Genomic DNA, 21,667 nt, shown 5'->3' with positions numbered 1-21,667 from the left:
CTGTAAGTTGAAATTGTTGTCACATGTGGCTAAAAAACATATAAATCAATCTGTGGCCAAGAAAGAAACAATATATTTCTTATGCGTTCAGAATATTATGGTTAAGATCACAGCTGTAAGACGTTGGACCATCATCAAGAGAACAATGTCAAACACGGAACTTTTGGATAATTTCCATAAAAATAACATTTTGTTTGGGGTCAGTAGTTTTTATGGAACTTTGGAATAATTTTCACTGACAATTTTTTTTAGAGTTGAACTTGAACACCTCCAAAATGCTCCTCAAAATGGAAATACTATGTAATCTAACTTTTGTGACCAGGTCCTTCTGAAAACCAAGCACATATCATGAAAACCAGCCTTTCTCTCTTTCACTTTGTACAGTTTCATGAAAATTAAATTATGCTGCATACTCAGGAAGGTAAATTTACTCTTCAGTTTTCTCTGTTTAATTACCAAGTTCAAGTCATCAGCACCTCAAATGTGTAATAATTAAAGCCAGAATGAGAAAAAGAAACTAGATTCCTTCCTCAGAAATTTTATCAATCCAGCAAATTCTTTCAAGTGAAAAGAGTAATGGCATTGGTCAATCAGTGTACAACTAGTTAAGCTCTAGGTATAATGTCTTTTTAGAGTCCAGAATTTGGAGGTGCATTATGTTTAGCCCAACAAGGCAAGTTTTCATAAAGTAGTTGGAAGATTTTATAAATATAGTCTCAGACAAAGCTCGCTGTGGCATAAAATCATTAATCCAAGGAGATTTTGTTGGCCCAGGATACATATGCGGTATTAATAATATTGTTCCCTAGGATTCTGTAACCAGAGCTCAAGAAGAAGAAAGCCAAACCACTGTATTCAATATTTCCAGCCTATTTCAGGACATGAAAATATTTTGGTTCTCTCATACAAATAAATTCTCCAAAATACTTTGTCTAAAATGATTTTTTGCAGACAGATACTAATTTCAAATTTTACATGGCTCAGTCTGTGGGGATGCACATTATCAGAATTTGTCCCACATCAAGGAGTGGTTCGTTCCTAGTTTTCATTTCCTATGATATTGACTTAATTCAGTAATTTCTCATTGGGATATATATACATATATATAGTGATGGATGCTACTAAAACCATGCCCTCAAAAATTATTTTGCACTGTAGACTAAATATATATATATATATATATATATATATATATATAATGTTTACATGATAATAAAATACTTAGTTAATTCACTGTCTAGAAATAAATGAAAATAAGAAACAAAACAAAAAAAGAAATAAATGAAAACAGCCCATCCAATTTGATGCAAGTCTCATGCACTTTGCTCAAATTACTCTCTTCCCCTAAAACTCTTAGCAATTTTCCAATGCCAACAGAATGAAACTCAGTTCTTCTCCCTGGCTCCACTCTACCTTGCAGTATGCCTTTCCACATCAAAACCTTTAAGGTCATGTTGATTCCACTTTTTAAAATGCCCCGTACTGTGAATCTGAACTAAATCTACACTTCAAACCCAGTTCAAGATCAGGGATCTCCATGGAATCTAGTGTATATCCAATAAATATTTGCTCATTTGAGTGAGAGAGACACAATGTTCCTGCCTGCATAGCTGATACCATAGGGTTATTGATAAGTTATAGTTAGCACTCTGCATGTAATTGCAAAGGAAATTAATTTCAACATATAAACATTTGCGTTGAAATAAAGTACAGTTATCCTGGTATTTGCATATTTGTTATGTAAAGCAATTCTCCTTTAGTAGATGGCATGCAGTTATATCAGCAGATTGCAAATATGTAACTGTTCCTTGGAAAAATTTGAATACAAAGTAGTGCCTTAAATAGGAGTCAGATAACATATACACGTTAAAAATTTCTTATATGGCAAGAAATCTATTCAAAACTTTATATTAAATATTCGTAAGTAACTACCATGTAAAATAATGATCAAACTTATAACTATAGAACCTTCTACTGTCCAAAACTATCATATATTAATTGTTTCATTATATTTTGTGATCCATGTTCACATTTCTTGAAATATGGTACAGATTTCAACAAAAGTAGCTGAGTGAATGATCTAAATGTTAGATACTTGGTATCTATGGGTATGATATCCAACCCAAGAGAAATTTAACTCGTTTTTTAAAACTTAGAATAACCAAACAGAACATGATTGAATGTATTTTTAAAAGGTGTATTCTTTCATTTCAGGGAAAAAAGGAAGGGAGAGGAAAAGAAAAAAACCTAATAAAGAAGAAAGTAAGGACGCAATACCTGATAACAAAGGTCTGGAACCCAGCAGAGAAACTCCAGAACAACGAGAAAACAAAGACAAACAGCAGCAGAAGAAGCGAAAGGTCCAAGATAAACAACAGAAATCGGTATCGGTCAGCACTGTACATTAGAGGGTCCCATGAGATCGTTGTAAACTCATGATGCTGCTATCTCAACCAGATGCCCAGGACAGGTGCTCTAGCCATTAGGACCACAAATGGACAACGTGTCAGTTACTGCTCAGTCTCAACAACATTCCAAATAGTTGCGATAGTCTTCATACAAGCATAGTTAACAACAAAGAGCCAAAAGTTCAAAGAAGGGATGTTTTCAAATGGTTATCTTACAGGCTTCTGTGCATTTCTAAGAGACAAGAAATTTTGTACATAATTATCAATAGGCTATAAGATGTAACAACATAATGATGACATCTGGAGAAGCAACATCTTTTCCCTCTAAAAATCATTTTCAAGCTATTGCTTTAAGAAGCGAAAAGATAGTTCTGCAAATTCAGAGATGCAGTATCCCTTCAAAGTAAATAAGAGATCAGGGAAGAGAAGCATCTTTCAAAGTACGGTGTTGTTTTGTCCAGGAGATCTAGAGAGTGCTTAAATATTAGGGCCTGGCATTTGGGATCATAGGAATTGTCCCCACAGAAACGACTGTTTTCAGATCGGTTCTATTGCTCTCACCATGTCCTTCTGCAAGAAACAGGAGAGTGTACACCAGAGTTAAGCATTATGTATGGGATTGGAGAAGGGCAAAATGTGGAAGAAACCATAGCGTTGGAGATGACTTCTGTGCTTTACAAAACTGTGAAGGGTTGTGATTACCTGGAACAGGTCTCCAATCGATGTCAGCACTGTGTGGTTCAGCCTCTGCTACCCCTCGGGTTATAGAAGTCTGTAAACATGGACCTGTAACTTCCAAAAGCAAAATCATACTTATTAGAAGAAAATTCTGATTTCATAGAAAAACAAAAACTAGAGCAAGGAGAATAGAACATGTTTGCAAAGTCATGTGTGTTCTGAGTGAAAAACAGTTTTATTACCTGCTTAATGGTCCACCTGGAACTAAAAGGGATACTACTTTCTAACAAGGTGTATCTAGTAGGGGGGAAAGCCACCACAATAAATATATTTGTTGATAGTTTTTAAAGTTTTGTTCATTTTGTTTTATTGTTTGTTTTATTGGAAACTTGTTATGCTTACGAACTCATGAATTAGGAAAGGGAATTCTGTATCCTATGTAATCTGAACATATTACATTTCTCAATGCTTGCTTTTGGAATCCACCTTTTGTAAGTAGATAGAGATTTACTTATAGGATATTAGGAGATATTTATTCAACTTTTCCCTTAATCGACAAAATTCTAATTCTAGGTGCATAGGCCTCCCGAAATGATTTCACTGCTCCCCCTTCATTGCTTAGAAATTAGCATCTTTCCTTGTATGTCAGTTCCTCCTGCATCTTGAACATTTGGCCTTTTCTTCTCCATATTTTCTCAGTCTGTGGATCTCTTTTGGGGATTGAAGTCACCCTAGCTGAAGCCCTCACCAGTGTTTCACAGAAGACACAGCCAGCCCAGGGCAGGAGGAGACATCTCTGAGCAAGCAGCACCGAATCTCATGGCCCACCTTAACCTTCCTGTTGTAGTGGAAGGACGCACAGCTGCTCTGCCCACCATACTTCCTAGCCCTCTAAAGATCAATGCTTTCTGAAGAACTGGCAATGGAATCTGGCTTCTGGCTGCCTATCTCTGGTCACTCTTTTTCCACCAACTGTACTGTTCATGTGGACTGCTTGGCTTAATTCATTTTTCACTTCTCTTGTTGTCTTCCAAGATATAAAATTTTTGAATGATGCATTTCTGTTTCTCACTTTGGTGTTTTCTTTCCTAGTGTGCACGAGATAAGTGTTTCAACTAACTAGATCTATTCCCAATGTACAAAAATAATTCTATTTTCAACTACAGCTTATATCACCAAGGAGAAATAAACCTTTTCCTACAAAACTATATTAAATGGAAGTATATTCCCATGTTCTAGAACTTTTGGATGGCTTCAGACTTCATCTTTGTCCTCAATCTTATCTAGTCAAGCATAAGCAGCCAAATTATTTGTCTCTTTCTATGTTAATCATTGTCTCCATTCTTTCAAAAAGCAATTACTGGCAAGGTCTAGGCATGCAAATGCAGTGCTGGAAAAGAGTTAAATCAACCAGGACACAACAGTTGTGGCAATGACTATCATGTCTTCCTAGTGTTTTGACTTAAGACTTTTCTGAAATCCTCCAGAAAACAGCAGACAATCTAAATCCTTGATGCAGCACTTAAATAAAAGTAGAATTACTGCAAAGGGAAGAAATAAAAAGTAGCACTAATATTCATACTTTTGGGGAAATATAAATGAAGGCAAAGATAACATCAGTTTGAAATGTACCTGTAATAGATCTCGAGGCACATGGAAACATTATCTTCAAACTGGCAGCCTACTCAACTTTGAGCAAAAACTCATGATCAACTTCTGGTAAATTTCCCACACGAGTCACAGATAGCATTAACTCTCTGCTCTGATTATGTCTCTAGGATCTGGTGAACTGTTGATGGTAATGGATGGCTGGTAAATTCTTGATTCAAAGAGAATCGAAAGAGTGCAGCAACATAAATCTGGCTATGTCTGATCCACACTCCTGGTCTCCAAATTTTGCTTTATAACTGAGGGGAGGTATGTCTTCTATAGTCAAAGTAAGGTTCTAGTCCCAGATATCAGCCATTAGCAAATCACCTGAGTGTTTTGGGTTCCCATTTTCTTTTTTTTTTTTTTTTTGTTTAAGATTTTATTTATTTGAGAGAGAGAGAGTGCGCAAACAACCTGGGGAAGAGGCAGAGGAAGAGGGAGAAGCAGACTCCTCTCTGAGCAAGGAGCCCGATGTGGGACTCAGCCCTAGGACCCTGGATCCCAGGACCCTGGGATCATGACCTGAGCCGAAGGCCAATGCACCCACGCGCCCCATGGGTTCCCGTTTTCTTAAGTGCAACCTGAGAGAGGTGGGCTGAAGATGATTACTGGCAGGGGAGCATGTGACCTCTCTGTTAGCTCAGGGTGATGCCCCTAAGGAGTCCTCATCAGTGGCAGTGTCCTCTGGGTTCCTCAACCCTGCTTTTTCCCAAATGTGAAAATGTATAGGCTCATAAAGGATACAGATTGAACTCTGATGTTATTGAATTAAAAGTTGTTCACATTAGTGGGTATTAAAATATTGAAATGAATAACACTGAGAAGGAAAAAAAGGAATATATAAATACAACTTACACCAGAAAGCTTTCAAAATATCCTCACAAAGGGAGATCTTAAAGAAAATGGGAGGTTCTCTATAGCTAAAGTTAGGCAGTCTGGGTTAACTTCCCAGTTGTGCTACTTAATTGTCATAAACTGTGTGACCTTGAGCCAGTTGTGTGGGCTCTCAGAGCCTCCATTCCTCATCTGCAAAATGGAAATGGCAACGCCTACCTTGGAAAGTTGTTAGGAGAATTGAAAGGCTCATCACTCAATATAAGAGTAAACTATTCTGTATACAAATAAGTGTCACTAAAAAGTAATGACTCATTTCACTAGTCACACATATAAGTCAGTTTTATTTCTTGAGTAATAATAAGTGATAATATCCATGTAAATGTACACATGTAATAATTTCAAGGTATATATGTGAGAATCACCAAAATGAAATCAGTAATAGTAACTAAAATGTAAATGCCAGTTTTGTCTTAAAACCTCTTAAAATTGAGATATTACTCATTCCTTAAAGTATGCATATGCATTTTATCAGTGAACGTAAATAAAAACACTCCATCTTTCCCATGGATATTTTAATAGAAGAGGAACTGACTAGACTCTCTCAAAACAATGCCAACTATTCTCTGCAAATTAGGAGAGAAAAGTCCTCTTTCTAAGGCTGATTTGTTACTTCAGAGTTCATCTGGAAGCCAAATTTATCCTTCACTGAAAGAATAAAATTAAATAAAGCTGGTGGTCAGATCAGTTGAGACTTTTCCCATTGCAAGCATAACACTTCATCTCACCAAGTTAGATGTACTACTTTTTATTATATTTCTAAATTAGGAAAAAAGAAAGAAATAAGACAAAAGAAAAGTGAACCTCCTTCGTGCTCGCCACTCACCCTTTGGCTAAGTTATGTTATGTAATTGTCCCAAAAGCAGTATGAGAGAATTACTGATCTCCTTATTTTAAAAATGAGGAAACTGGGGCACAGGGGAGTGCCCAATGTCACACAAGTAGCAACAAGTAAGGCTGGGGGTCCCTCTCAGCTCTGGCTGACTCCAAAGCCCATGTTCTCTCCCCTACATCATATCCCATTAAAATCATATTTATTATTATTTCCAAGAATGTCCATGACACACATTATGGAAGTATTTTCCTGTGATCTGAATTAGCACCTCATGGAAAAGAAGCTAAGAAGTCCAATCGTAGAGGCGTTAACCCGGGATAAGAGTCAACTCGGAATGTGTGTGTAAATGTGTGTGTGGGCCTGTATCTGCGTCTACACAGCTGTGAGCTGACATTATTTAACATCCAAGGAATGTTCCTCCTGTGATAACTTTTTAGAAGCAGATCTTGTTTATCACTAAGTTTGCTCCTACTGATCTTTCTCTCATAGTAAAAAAAAAAAAAAAAAATGGTTATGACTCACTTTGGGAACACACCAAATACTACAGGAAAATAGATTTTAGTTTTATCCAAACCAGCAGTGAGAATAATTTATGATTCCAAAAAGACATAGACAAGAAGAATGCACTTAGGAAAGGGAGTCATTTTCATGCAAATGAATTCTAACTTTCTCGATTGCCATCCTAGTCTCCTTTTAAATGTTGGAGTTTTTAGAATGGGAGGGGAAAAATGAATTATTGGGGTAAACCAAGATTTCCAGCTGTTGATTGTGGAATATTTAAAGTATAGCTTAATATACAACATGGGAAAGGGCCAAGAGAATAGAGTTTAATTTGTATATCCATATGATCCGATCAAATTTGAAACGGTATTATTTATAGAAAAGAAGAGATCATTAGAAAGTGCTCTTCTAGGTCTCCAGATTTCCAAATTTATTATGAAAATTATCCTTTCTGCAATCATGAAAATAGATTGCTTGGTCATAAACATTCCTGCAATCCAAAGCAATTTGAAATTTAGACCATAGCACCATCCATTAATGAGGTATCATCTAAATAAATAAATAATCAAAGTATAGATTCTGCCATCCTTATTGTATAGCTAACTAGCAACAGAACCACCCAGTTACACTTAGTATTTTCATATGTATAGGCTCCACAGATATTTTCCTAAAATTTTCTATCAGGTCTCTAGGTAGAGGTTAAAGGCCTTGTGTTATTTTGTAATAATTGTTTTACCAACCTTTGCATTCATAGTAAATATTAATGTCTTCCAGTCTGTACAAATTATAAGAAGACATAGTATTGCTTTTGTAGTTATGTAACTTTCTTAGTTTTGAGGCCAAAAATAATCAGAAAATGTGAAAACACACAAGTCTAACTTTATAGAGATAAAGTGATTTAATTATCAGTTTGAAGGAAAACACCTTTATCTATAAAGGCAATCATGACTGAACCACAGCACTACCCAGCAAAACTATACAAAATTTAATCACTAAGTTAAAGGTGATTGAGAAGAATGCTTCAGAAAACAAATTCATTCCCAAATCACTTCTTAAAATGTAGAAAGAAAAATAATACTAAAGGAGAAGAAAATTAAAAGTGGAATCCCCTATATATTTTCTTAAGATTTTATTTATTTATTTGAAAGAGAGAGAACATGAGGAGTGGGGTAGAGAAGAGGGAGAAGGAGAAGCAGCTTCCCTGCTGAGCAGGGAGCCCACAGCAGGGCTGGATCCCAGGACCCTGGGATCATGACCTGAGCAAAGACAGATGCTTAACCGACTGAGCCACTCAGGTGCCCCCACTTATATGTTTTAATTTACAAGATGAGGCTTCAATCTTACTGCAAAGTGCTGCACGTCTGGTTCTAAAGATGCCACACCAGCCCTAATCCCAAACCGTCTTCAGTGCTTCCCCAGCCTTCACTAGATACCGCATTCCCAGCTTCTGTTTTGCAATGTCTGGACTACCACAAACTCAGTGCTGGATTTCCCAATAGGAAGACTAAGCACACTCTGAGGGACTCCACAAAGCAGAGGTAAGGAAAACAATTTCGGGGGGGAAAAATTGCTGTTTTATATTACAAAACAATTTTTGAAAAAAAAAATGCTATTCAGTATTACCAAAGTGGTATTGAACTAGTCACAATGGGAAAAATGAGAACTTTGTTGAACTTTCTCATACTGGTGTTACAGTTTAATATTGTTTTATTTTGCAACACAAAGGAAAAGGATAACAGAATCTTTCAGCAGGGGGCCTCCACAACCTTGACAGAGCTTTACTGCACAAACACAGTCACCTAGTGCCCCGCCCTCCCCTTGCCCAATAGCCAGTCCTCAGCCTGGTTTAAGATGCACCCGTGATTCTATCAAAAGTCAACTAACTTCTCTGTATCCTGGGAACCTTGGGACAATCTCCAGTTTCACCTTTGACAGGAGCCAGATTCGTAAGCAAATGTACTGGAGGCCCAGCCACCCACTCCCCCTTGTGTTTCTTTCATTTCCTGTGTAGAATAATACCTCCAGGAACTCAACTCTTTCTCACAGGGTAAATCATGCAAAACCTTATAAGATTAAAGGAAAAATAAAAGGAAGTCCTTATAACGAAAGGAAATAAAAGGAATAATATAGAACACACTAGAGAAACCTAGCCACACGCATTCTTTCTAGTGCTATGTAGCTTAACCCACACCCAAAGTAAATTGTCTTCACTTCAAGAAGCTGCCTATAAATAAACTGACCAATGTATCTTGAAAACATAAAGGTCTTGGACTGCCATAATAAACATTACAAAATAAATACAAAATAACATCCGGACCCAAAGCTTTGGATGGGGTGGAATGAGACAGAGTGCTAATTTTTCTTAGTTCTGATAATGAAGTATAGATTTCATTTTTCTTTAAATTAGGAGATGCTTTCCATTATTAACCAAACACAAACCAAGGACGTACTGATTTTAATTTGAAATCCCAAAGAATTTAATACTGTCTGTCCATAACATCTTTTCACAAGTTGGGCTAATCTTAGCAATGTTTTAATTCTTTTGTTTTCTATTTGAGACTAAGATAGTAAGTGCTCAGTTACTGAGCCAGTACATTTAAATATGAAAATGATTCATTTTTAGCTCTAATTATTATTGGTACTGGTAAATAAGAAACTGTCACTTTTTGCCTTGGGAACCCAAAACCTCCAATGTAATACAGTAGGAAAACAAAACACTTCTATTGTAAGAGAATATATAGTAATTGTTACGTTCAATTGTTATTCATTGCAATGATAAGCAAAAAGACCATGTTTCATGTTCTTCTCATATAAATCCGACTTGGTGTGGTGATCCCATTCAATTGTTTATAGAGACCCTACAGCAACCAGTCAGGCTCTCTTCCTGTGCAAAATAATTACATAGAATGCTTGAGTTTCTCCTAGTAAATTTAAGGATTGTTAGGTACTTGCCCAGGAGTCACTTGGCTTATTTTCTGTAATGCTCTGATAAAATTTTTGTAGGTGACATAATAAGCGTTGTATGTCCAATACCAAAGAAACAAAAGCATTAAAGGGGCGCCTGGGTGGCTCAGTCAATTAAGCGTCTGCCTTCAGCTCAGGTCACGATCCCAGGCTCCTGGGACTGAGCTCCCTGGGACCAAGCTCCGTGTCGGGCTCCCTGCTCAATGGGGAGCCTGTTCTCCCTCTCCCTCTGCTTCTTCCCTCTGCTTGTGCTTTCTCTCTCCCAAATAAATAAATAAATCTTTAAAAAAAAAAACAAAAGCATTAAAAACTTATGTAATTTGTGAGTAAATTGTAATGCCTCCTAAAAAATCTTTATGCCTAATTTATAGTAAATAATAATAATAATAATCAGCTAAATTATTCCTAACTTATATACTCTGTTATTTCTTGTTACCAGTTTATAAATCGTGATTTTTAACAAATGAAACAAACTTGTTAATAACTAGTGGGATAATAAATATTTCACATTTAGTCAAGTAAGTATGTAAGAATATTTAATCTCTTATAAGTAGTTTTAAAAAGTGTACTTATTTTCTTTCCATAAGCAGTAGTGTTTGCAGAGGAAAATGAGACACGGTCTGAGCTATAGTATCATCTGCTAACAGTCTGCTCCCTATGACACATATTTATTGCATTTCTTACATATGACCTACAATATACCAGCAAAATGGAGAACTCTATTTTCCCTTAAAAAAATTATCTTTTGAAAATAACAGGTGTTTCATTACATATTTTTTTCTTTATTTTTTTGATTAACCCAGACACCAGTTGTTAAAGGATGTTCTAAATTCTAATCTGTCTTTTATCAGATACAGTTTTGCAAAGGTTGGAGGTAGGTCAAATTTACCCAGGCTACAAGTTGTAACAAGTTGAATAAATGGAGTCACTGAGAACACCAGGAAATAGGTCTGGGGTTGCCTTATTGAATGAAAGGTAGTGAAAAGAGCCCAGGCTTTGGAGATAGGAAGACTTACTTTTTTTTCTTTTTTAAGATTTTATTTATTTATTTGAGAGAGAGAGAGAGAGAGAGAGAGAACAAGCAGGGGGGAGGGGCAGAGGGAGAGGGAGAAGCAGGATCCCCACTGAGCCCAACATGGGGCTCCATCACAGGGATCCAGGATCATGACCTGAGCCAAAGGCAGACGCTCAAACGGCTGAGCCACCCAGGTGCCCCAGAAGACCTACATTTAAGTCCTCCCACCACAGATGGGTGGCAAGGCAGGTCAGCATTGGCTCTTTGCTGGGTCCCCAATGGATTGGTCTGGAGGGTCCCATAGCCAGCTGGCCACTCCCGCCTCTTGGCGGAGGAAGGGACCCTGGGTGGTGTCTGGGGCCACAGAAGGAGCTCATTTGCTAGCCCCTGAGAGCAAGACCACCGAAGGACCAGGGCCACAAAGAGCTGCTGGAGGGTGAGTAGGATCCCTGAGGCTTGGCGCCTGAAGCCCCTTCCTCGCTGTCCCCACGTGGGCCACTCTGCTGGGGGATACCTCCCTGGTTCCTCACAGTGACCACACAAAAAAAGATGTCATTCTGTAAAATGGGGTAACAAGGTAGCCCCCTTGCAGGTGTTTCCCACCCCCCCGTGTTCCCGATGATGATGTGATGACAGGAAGCGTGTGGCTCATTTGGTGTGCTATACACAGTGAGTTCTATATTCTCCCCTCCCTGCAACCTACCAGGTGCTCCCATTTTCCAGAGGAGACAGTTGAGGCCCAAAATTGTGGCTGGAGAGGCTAGCCCAAAGCTACACTCAGCTGCCATGTGCAGAGCCAGGATTTGAACCATGAACTGACCCATGTGTTTGGCTTTCTCCGCTTGGGCACCTGATGGGATCTAGTAGGAGTCCTTCCCATCTTCCAAACCTGGGAAGCACAGCCCAGTCCTAGCACCCTCCAGAGGGAAGCGGGGACATTTGTTGTTCCTTCCCGCCCCACCGTCCTCTCCCTCCCAGATGATGTTCAGTGTTTCTGGCTTCGGCTCCTGCCCCATGGCTGCAGCATGCGTCCAGCAGCCAGGGGTAGGATGGGGGAGCCTTTAAAAAGAAAAACTTTATTTCAGAAGATTCCAAACATATGGAAGACACAAGACCACCAGACCCCTCAAAAATAAAAATAAAAATAAATCCTTCCTCCATAGACTAACTGTGCGACCTTAGAAAACTAATTTAAGTTCTTTGAATCCTGGTATCCTCTTTTATAAAATGAATATATTATTACAGACTATATAACCTAATTGCTCAAATATGAGTAGTTCTTTGCCAGTGAAACAAGGTAGGAGAGGATTCGTGGCATCACAGGCCATGAGAAGAGTCTGATGTGGAAAGAGCATACGCTGTTTGGGGAACTCTAAGTAGCTTTTGTGTTCTCTGGCAAGAGACTTGGGAGGCGTGTGGGCCGGGCACAGATGACAAATGGCTGTCTATGCCATGGACAAGACTTGGGACTTTATCTTGAAAACAGTGACAAGTCTGGTAAGGGTGTTAAGAAGGGCAATGAAACGATTCTTTTTGCCTTACACAGATGCCTTTGGTGGCAATGAAAGGATCGAATTTTTTAAATAATAAAGAAAAGAGGATTCAGATGAGCAGCCCTTTTAAGTATATGGGTATAAAATTGTATTATTCAACTTCAAAATAAATAGAGCATGAATTAAGTCAGAGAAAGAGGTGAAGGAGAGGAGGGGATAGACGTCATTTGGCGGCGGTAGGCACAAAACATGGTGGCCAGTAAGAGGAAGCAGGTGAGTGAAGTGAATCCCACGTTTTTTCTCTTGGCGGGTCTGAGGAGGACAGGGTCACTACCCAGAGAATCCACCACTGGCAAGAGGAGGATAGCTTGTTTGCTTTGTTCTTTTTGAGACGTGTGAGACATTCAGTGGAGATGAACTCAAGGGAGTCTGAAATATAGGTCTGTTCTTGATTAAAATGTATGAATCGTGGAGCTATCGATTGAAGAATAATCATCTAGCAAATAAATCTGAGGGCACGGGTGAGAGAAGAGATTGAACACAATTGACACCATCTAACCAGAGAGCAGAGGACAAGGAAGTGATGAAGGAAACTGAGACAGACTGGGAGGTAAATAAAGAACACAGAAAGTGAGAACACGCAAATGCTGGAGTTGGGAATTAAAATGTGTGATTATACCAAATGCCACAACAAAATCAATCGATCCTAAAAACGCTGTGTGCCCGGGATTTACCATCTGGTCATCTTTCAGAACTTGTTTCAAAAAAGTACAGCATTCAGACCTCAGCGCCCCGAGAACAGAGCGGGAGGCTGGGAGCTGCGGATGTGAAACGTGCAGCCTGCAAGGGAGGAGCCGTTCTGGTGGTGCAGGAGGCGGGGCGCCCGGAGCGGGGCGGAGTCAAGGCATGATTGACATGGGTCTGCTTTACGAAACAAAAAATCAGACTACCCACTACAGCAGAGGAGAAAAAGGAATTTCCTAGCTTGTCAGGCGTAGAATCATGTAAACCTGTAATAAACTAAAAGGGCAACTAAAAATACTGTATTAAGCAGGTGGACAAATATTGATTAAAACAGAATTGCCATTCTAACCTGTTTCTCCCAATACATCTTCCAGTTCTCTCTCAAATGCCTGTATCACTTCATAATTCTCAACAAGATAATTTTTTTTAACCTTTTCCTTTATTTCACTGTCTCCTTTTCTTTTAAAAAGCATTCAGTAATGCGGATTCACCATAACTGGCCTTTCTATCTGAGACTAATCTATATTACTGCCCTCCTTAACACCTAGGTTAACTTTCTCAACTTTTCGGCAATATTGCCTACTCAACTTTTTGCCCAGAGCTTACATATACTTTATGAATTTCCACTTTTGTATATGTTACTTTAGAAATAAATTGCGGATAAAATAAAAAGGGGTGTAGTAGTCCTTTTAAAATGTAAAATACAAAGTACAATAAAATACACCAAATACATATTTAATATAAAAATATAAAGTATAATAATATTACTAATATCAATTTAAGGATGCCTTATCTCCTCCTCAATCAAGTTGTAAGCCAGTGTTTGAATCATGCATACAAATCATTGACAAGAAGGAAAACTTTTTATGGCAATTTATGACGACCTAGTAGAAAACATTTACTAAGAAAAATTAAGATCTATTAAGTATTATTTCATATTAAGCATAATTTTTTCTTTTTTTATATTTGGTTTTTTTTTTATATTTGCTTTTCTTTTTTCAGATACATGCAGTGGCAGCCCCCTTATATGCAACCTTATTTAATGAAATCAGTTATGTTTTGTTGCAGTTTATAACACCGTCTTTGACCTATTGGCACACTTTCAGCTCTGCTATTAAAAATTAGATGTTTTATTAATGTGTTTAGTTGCTGACAGGAAGCATCTTGTTCTTAGCATATTCAGCAAAAATAGGGCTAAAATGTCTCCATTAACTTATTTAGTGTCTACAAACAGAAACTTAACGTAATGCTTATAGTATAGATCCAATGATAAATATAGAATTTTAGTTTTCTGCCCAGTAGAAGCTCAGATAACTAGTAAAAATGTCCTATCTTCACAGTTCCTCCTATATAAAAAAGAGAGAAATGCTTGCTTTCAAGTCCTAAATCATAAGATCAGGTATACAAGGATCAGAAAATCAAGCAATTTTCTCATATTTATTGTACATTTTTTAAAACAATGAATTACCTTTTATCACCATCTCAAAACTGCTCATTTTTTTAATTCCCTTATTTTCAAAACAATTTTTTTTTTTTTTGCCTAAATAACAGGGCTTACCCTGGGAAACTAAGGTAGATTCTGAAGACTACACTAAAGCTGTGCGTTTATATCTGACAAAATTCTAAAGCTAATATTAAGCTTTGATCTAGTCGCAAAACCAGACTTTACAGTCAAAGGAAACTCTACAGGCCACCCGGAATCTCCACAGGTCTCAGACATCAGGCTCTGCCTTAAAAATTGCACTTTCCTGTCATGTTTATTCATTTGGTTGGTTGGTTGGTTTGGGAGGTTTTTTTTTTTTTTTTTAAGAGTTTTTAAAGTAATAAATTAGGGAAATTTCATAGACCACATCTTGAATTTAACAAGGGATTTGACAGGGTTTCTCTGAATATTTTTATGAATAAGATTTACAAAAGCAGCTACAGTTAGATGGCTCCGTATCTGGCTGAGCAACTCTGTGTAAGGAATAGTGATCAAATTACCTGTGTCAACCTGCAGGTTCTATAATGGTGCACCAAAGTCTTTGTCCTTTATTCTTTACTGTTACTTCATCTCAGTAACTTAGATGAAGCTAAAGAAAGCATGCTTACCTAAATTTGAAAAAAATAACAGTGATGGGGTGCCTGGGTGACTCAGAAGGTTAAGCATTTGTCTTGGGCTCAGGTCATTATCTCCAGGTCCTGCGATCCAGCCCCATGGGGCTTTACACTCAGCAGGGAGTCTGTTTGTCCTTCTGCCCCTCCCCCTTGCTTATGCCCTCTCCCCCCCCCCTCCGTCCCTCTCTGCATCAAATGAATAAATAAAATCTTAAAAAAAAAAAAAAAAGACAGTACTGAGAGAAATAACTGATACTTTGGATGAGAAAATTAAAAATGGAAAAGAGCCAAATAGTCTAGAATGATCGACTGGGACCTAAATGATAGAATCAATAAGAAAAGAAAGCATCAGTCCACATTAAAGTTCCAGGAACTACACAGGAACAAAGGAATTAATGGCTATTGGCATAGGGGAAAAAAAAATCAAGCCCTAAAAGCTTCACTTGATCACAAGCTGAATAGAAGCTGAGCATCTGATGAGGTGCCTAAAGGAGGTAGTGAGGCTGAGGCGCTGTGGACAGCTTGCTGTCCCTCAGGAATGCTATTTTCACCTTAGGCTCAGATCCTGGGAAGGAGCTAATCTGAGTGTCTGGCATTTTCTCAGAGGCCCATAATAAAATCCCTTTTAACAGTTAGTTTGGAATCTTGAAAAGTGACAATTTACTTGCATCCTCAAGCCACTGCCTGCTCAAGTTCAACCCTGAGCTTTCTTGGGAAATGTGAGGCCAGGAAATCCCAGCACAATGAGGTGGGATTTTTCACAGGAGGGGAGAGGATTCAGGTTTGCCTAATTAATCACCAGCTCCTCTCTCCTGTCCACCCCTGTCTTGAAAGAATCATTCAAACTTCAGCTAGAGCAAGGAAATGGAGGGCTCAATTTACAAAGAGTGTGGCAATGTGTTGGATTCTAGGTATGGGGTTGGGAGAGATGAAAGGGAGGAGTGGAGGAAATTCAATTCAGACTTGAAGCAACACAGATTAAAGAGGGAAAGGAACAAATTTTGGTGGGTGATGGGAGATCAGGGTGAGGGGAGGTGTGCATGGAGGAAGAAGAGCCAGAAGAATGAAATTTCCGTTGTTGTTTTTAAAGTTTAACTTCTCGTTGAAACTCAGGACATCCAGCAGAATCCTGGACCAGACCAGTCATCAGCTCAACTTTTCACCCCTCTTTCTACTGCATCTTGGATGACTGTCTTTTCTGTGCAGGTAATATCTCCAGCACTCCAACCTCATTGTCTATGTCCCTCTATATGGACACCCTGGACCATACCACATTCAAAACTTCCCCAGCTTTGGATTTATAATTTCTGGATTGCCACTCTCTGTCCACAATGTCCTAAATTTTCTGCTCCCTCAACATGTTGGTCTACAGGCAATATTCTTCAATCTCATTAAGGACTATCATCCTTGGTCCTTTAATTTATCTTAATTTCTCATCCTCCTTCTGATTTCATTCACTTATTCAGCTCAGCTTCATTTTTCTCCTTTATAAATGACAGTAGCCATACTCATGTCACATAATTGACCTGAGGATTAAGTAATAAGTTATATAAAACACACCGAATTTCTCCTTGCTAAGAGTAGGCATTAAATGATCACTATCAATGCTGGTCCACCTAAAGCTTGGGGTTTATTACTTAAGAAACTCTCTTGCCATTACTCTCAGTGTCGTTGCCCTTTACTCTTCTTCTGCATCTAATTAGTAAAACTCTGGCCCTGGATCAACCAGTTACTCCTTTTCCAGTTTCATATCTGACTGCCAAGCACTCCTGAGAACAAATGCCACAACCACAAGGCCTGAGGCCACTCCCAACTGAAGGTCTGCCCCATCAGTTGAGCTATTAACACTACACAGTAAAACTTTTGATCCACTTCTTCTCTCATTCCCCACAATAATATTTTCAAACATTCAGTCTGATTTTCTCCATCACACTCAGCAAATGAACTGTACTTTAGTGAGAAAATAGAGACACCACACAAGAACATTCTCCACTTACTGTCTCTTCGTACAACACGAACAAATGTTAAGTATAGTTAGAGCTAGACTTATCCCTTCTCTTTCTGTGTTAGCCAAATGGTTGTCCTGCATTTTGAATGTCAATCCTTCCATCTGTTCTTTGAATCACATCTGTCCATTTCTTTGGGAACCTCACTTATATCAAGTGTATTTCCTCTCTTCTGTATCTTTAATGTCTCTTTTTCTTTTGGCATCTCCCATCTTATCTCTCTATCTCCTAGTGATCGCCTTATTTTTCCTTTTCTTCTTAGAGCCATGTTGCTCCAAAGACCAATATGTACTTACCTCCTCTTTCCCATTTCTTAAGACTGTCTTAACCACTGTGTCTGTGCTTCTTTATCTCCATTAAATCCGATCCTACAAACATCTTTCTAGTTGCTAAAAACAGTAGACATGTTTCAGCTCTTACATTACAGGACCTCTCTACTACCCATGTTACCATCTTTCTTCTTGAAATTCCTTCCTCATATGATTGCTATGACATCAACTACTCTTGATTTTCCTCCTTTATCTCCCATAGAGAATATCCCATTCATTTATAGGATTTTAACTACCATTAAATGCTGATACTCCAACATCTAAATATCCAACCCTGGTCCACTCCAGATGCATGTAGCTAATGGATAGTTCAAGAAAAACAAACAAACCTTCTTGATTTGGATGTCCTATAACATGTCAAACTATTCTGTCCCAAATTGAACTCACCATCTTCCTCCTACTTTGAAATTTGCTTATCTTCTTTTTTTCCTATCTTGGCAAAACTACCACATCCCATCCATTTTGTCAAGTCATAGATTGCATCCAACCTTCACATTTATCCAGTGATTAAATCGTCCATTTTCTCCATAATGTTCCTTAAATCCATAATTTTGTTATTACTATCCTATGATCACTGTTGTACACTTGCCTTCCATGTGGTTTTCTACAAAACGTTCCTCATTGTGTCTGCCAGATGTCACTGGAGCTGTACTCATCATCCACGCTGCTGGCCAGGTATCCTCCCAATTGAAATATCCCCCCAAAGCTCTCCATTGCCATTAAAAAATTAGTAACAGCTACCATTTATTAAACATTTACTATATAGGTAAGTACTTATGGGCTTCTTTGCTCAGAAGCCTCTGGACACTCTCATTCTGTGAGAGATTTTCCCTCTCATGCAGCCCTGCCCAAGCACTGCCCAATAAAGCTTGTTGTGTGTTACTGCTTCTCATGGGCAGATTTTTTTTCTTGATGAGCCCCAAGGATAAAATCCAAACTTTTTAGCAGAGCATATTAAAGAATTCATCGTCTGGTGTCTGTGTCTCCAGCCTCATCTCTTGCAAACACGTATACTCAAATAATACCGAAATATCAGTAGAAAAGTTTAAATCAACCAAGGTTAATAAAAGGTCTGATAACTGGGTATGCTGTATTCCTCAGAGGAGGCTCGAGTCAAAAATCATTCATTTATTCCTTGAATAAATATTCAGCACATACTGACTACTCTGTACTTGGTATTCTTCTCGGTCCTTGAAGTACATCAGTGAATAAAATAAACACATGCCAAAAAAAAAAAAAAAAAGCCATGTGCTGTGAAGTTTCACTCTGGAGGGGAATGGGGTGGCAGTTGGCAAATTTAAATAGAACGGACTGAGAAGATTTTAGGGAAGTGACACTTGAGTTCAGGGATTTTGCTCTGAGATAAATGGGGAGCCGAGAAGTACCCTGATCTGACTAATATTTCAACAGAATCAACCTGGCTTCTAGGCTGGGAATGAATGTTAGGGGAAAAGGAAGAAAGGAAGCAGCTAAGAAAAGATGGTGTCTTAGAATAGAGTGGTAGCAGCAGAGCTAGTGTAGAAGGTCAGATCCCGGAATTATTTTGAAAATGGAGCTACTAGATTTGCTCCTAGGTTATAGGCTGTAAGTGGGGTGTGGAGGAAACAAAGGAGTTAAGAATGACTCCAGTATTTTTTGATGAGAGCAACTGAAGGAACTGCATGGCAACTGATTGCGGTGGGGAGCACTATGGGTAAGGTCTTAGCATTTATCCTCTCTCCAAGCAAAACCTTTCTCCTCAATGAACTATAAGTGTTATTGTATATCAAAGCTTTGAAGAAAAAAAAATCTTGATCCCTGGAGAAAATATAATATGAACCAAGCAATCCCATCTCTAAATGTACAATAAAATAATGACAAGTTGGATGGATCAGTGTGTTCTAGATACTCTGATAGCCCATATGGTCTAAAGCATAGTACAAATCAAACTGCATCCATAATAAATGAGTCACAGGCAGGAACTGTTTAGGACTTAGAAAAATACAGTATAAATACAAATGGATTTTAAGATTTACTGTGAAAAAAAAACCTATTTTTCTTTACTTTGTTTTATAACCTTCCACCTCTCTTCTATTACCTTCTAATTTGTTCTTCTTTTCTCCTTTCTAAAATTGTATTTTTTTCTTGGCATTGGTTTTATCCTGAAGTTAAAATGTGATTTCCGGAGCATATGTGGATTAAAACTCATCCAAATCCATCGTGTTTTATCTTAATCGGCCTCCTATTAGCAAAGCAAAAAGAGCCAAACCTACTACAAAGCCTAATTGGTAACAGAGGGGGTGCTGGTGACTCTTTCATTGAGAGTAGGTGGAATAGGTACTTGACTCATGATTTGCCCAAGGAAAGTATACACACTGCTTTAAAAATACTAAAGTCCTAGGATGAAGAGAATCAAATATTTATGTCAGCCTGAAAAAAACAATGCATAAATTTTAAAGCCAGGAGACTTGGGAACTTGGCGTTCTATCTTGGAAACTGACTTTAGGCAAGTCATTTAACCTCTCTGAGTCAGAGTTTCCCCAGTTGCAAGGCATAATTCTGTACTTTCTCTTTTTCTTCCTGCTTATCTTACTCTTTCTTCCTCTCATCTATACTTTCTTTCACTCTGTCTTCCCACCTCATCTTCACTCTCTCTTTTTCTTCCTTCCTCCTTTCCTTTCCTTCCTTCCTTTTTTTTTTTAAAGATTTTATTTATTTATTATTTGAGAGAGAGAGTAGGGGGAGGAGCAGAGGGAGAGGGAGAAGGACAAGCAGACTCCACGCTGAGCAGGGAGCCCAATGTAGGGCTGGTCTGACCACCAGAGACGCTCAACCGACTGAGCCACCCAGGTGCCCCTCCTTCCTTCCTTCCTTTCTTCCTTTTTCCTTCCTTGTCTGCTTCCTTTCTGCCTGTTAAATCTCATGCTGTACAGGATTGGGAGAGATTTCAAAACAAAACAAAACAAAACAAAACAAAAAAACCACTTCCAATAAAATAATGGGAAAATGAGAATAGGAGTAAAAAGACAAAAGTACAAATAAATACAAATCTGTCAGCCTAAAAGCACCGACAGAGCTCTGATAGTTGATCTCTAAGCAATTAAAAGTTAAAAAGATTTAGCTTAGGTTATTATACTTTGATTGGAATGAAGAGATTCAATCAACGCCGTCAGTCGGCTAGGAGCAAACACGCCCCCTTGTGGCGGGGTTTACACTTATCAGTTCCCGGTCAGCTCTATCACTTGAACACACGAGACAGGTACTTCCATTCCATTTCCATTATGCCCTTCTTCAAACTCCCTATTCTATGCACTTCCTCGGTGGATAAATGCTGGCAGGGTGTTTAAACTCTCTGAAATCAGTTTCACTATTTGCAGACACTGAGAGAAACATAAATCTGTGTATTGCTCTAAGAATAAAATAATATATGTGAAAGGGTTTGTACCGATTTTCCATTGCTGTATGGCAATATTGCCACAACCTTAGGGGCAACAAATTTATTATCTCGCATTCTCCATGGCCAGGAGTCTGCGCGTGGCTTAGCTGGATCCTCTCTCTGCTCAGAACCTCATGAACTTGCATTCAAGGTGCTAGCCATGATGCCGTTATCATTCGGAGCTCAGCGTTCTCTTCCAAGCTTATCCAGATTGTTGGAAGAAGTCTGCTCTTTACAGGTGTAAGACTGAGGTACCCACTGTTTTTCCGCCTGTTGGTGGGTGACCAGGGGCGACCTGCAGTTCTTTGCCATGTAGCTCCCATAGTCAGTCCACAACATCGATTTTGCTTTCTTCCGGGCCAGTTGGAGTGAATATGCTGATGTTTTTTTTATCTCTTTCAAGAGTTCATTCCATTAGGTCAAGCTCACTGAGGATAATGTCCATTTTGAGATTTATCAGTCAACTGGTCAGTCACCTAATCATAAGAGTGAAATTCCATTATAGTCACAGTATCACCCACTCATAGGGTGCAGGTTATACAAGGTTATGGGTCATTGGGGGTCTCTTAAAATTCTGTCTGTCGTGTCTATCATGACACCCACTTCCTACAAAAAGGACACTTAAAAGATTTTCTCAA

General features: G+C 38.5%; 1 protein-coding gene across 1 annotated transcript in view; it reads left to right on the top strand.

Annotated features, from left to right (window-relative positions):
- RSPO3 (R-spondin 3) overlaps window positions 1-5,032 on the top strand; it is an 89,249-nt gene extending 84,217 nt beyond the window's left edge. The window contains exon 5 of the mRNA XM_032407922.1: window positions 2,215-5,032. Within this exon, the coding sequence (XP_032263813.1) occupies window positions 2,215-2,408 (194 nt within the window). The 3' untranslated portion in view covers window positions 2,409-5,032. The remainder of the gene's footprint in view (window positions 1-2,214) is intronic.
- Window positions 5,033-21,667: the final 16,635 nt, after the last annotated feature.

The sequence above is a fragment of the Phoca vitulina genome, unplaced genomic scaffold, assembly GCF_004348235.1.
Source record: "Phoca vitulina isolate PV1807 unplaced genomic scaffold, GSC_HSeal_1.0 scaffold9, whole genome shotgun sequence".
Taxonomy (NCBI): Eukaryota; Metazoa; Chordata; class Mammalia; order Carnivora; family Phocidae; genus Phoca; species Phoca vitulina.
The sequence above is the reverse complement of the archived record's forward strand: the minus strand, read 5'-3'. Positions and strand labels throughout refer to the sequence as shown.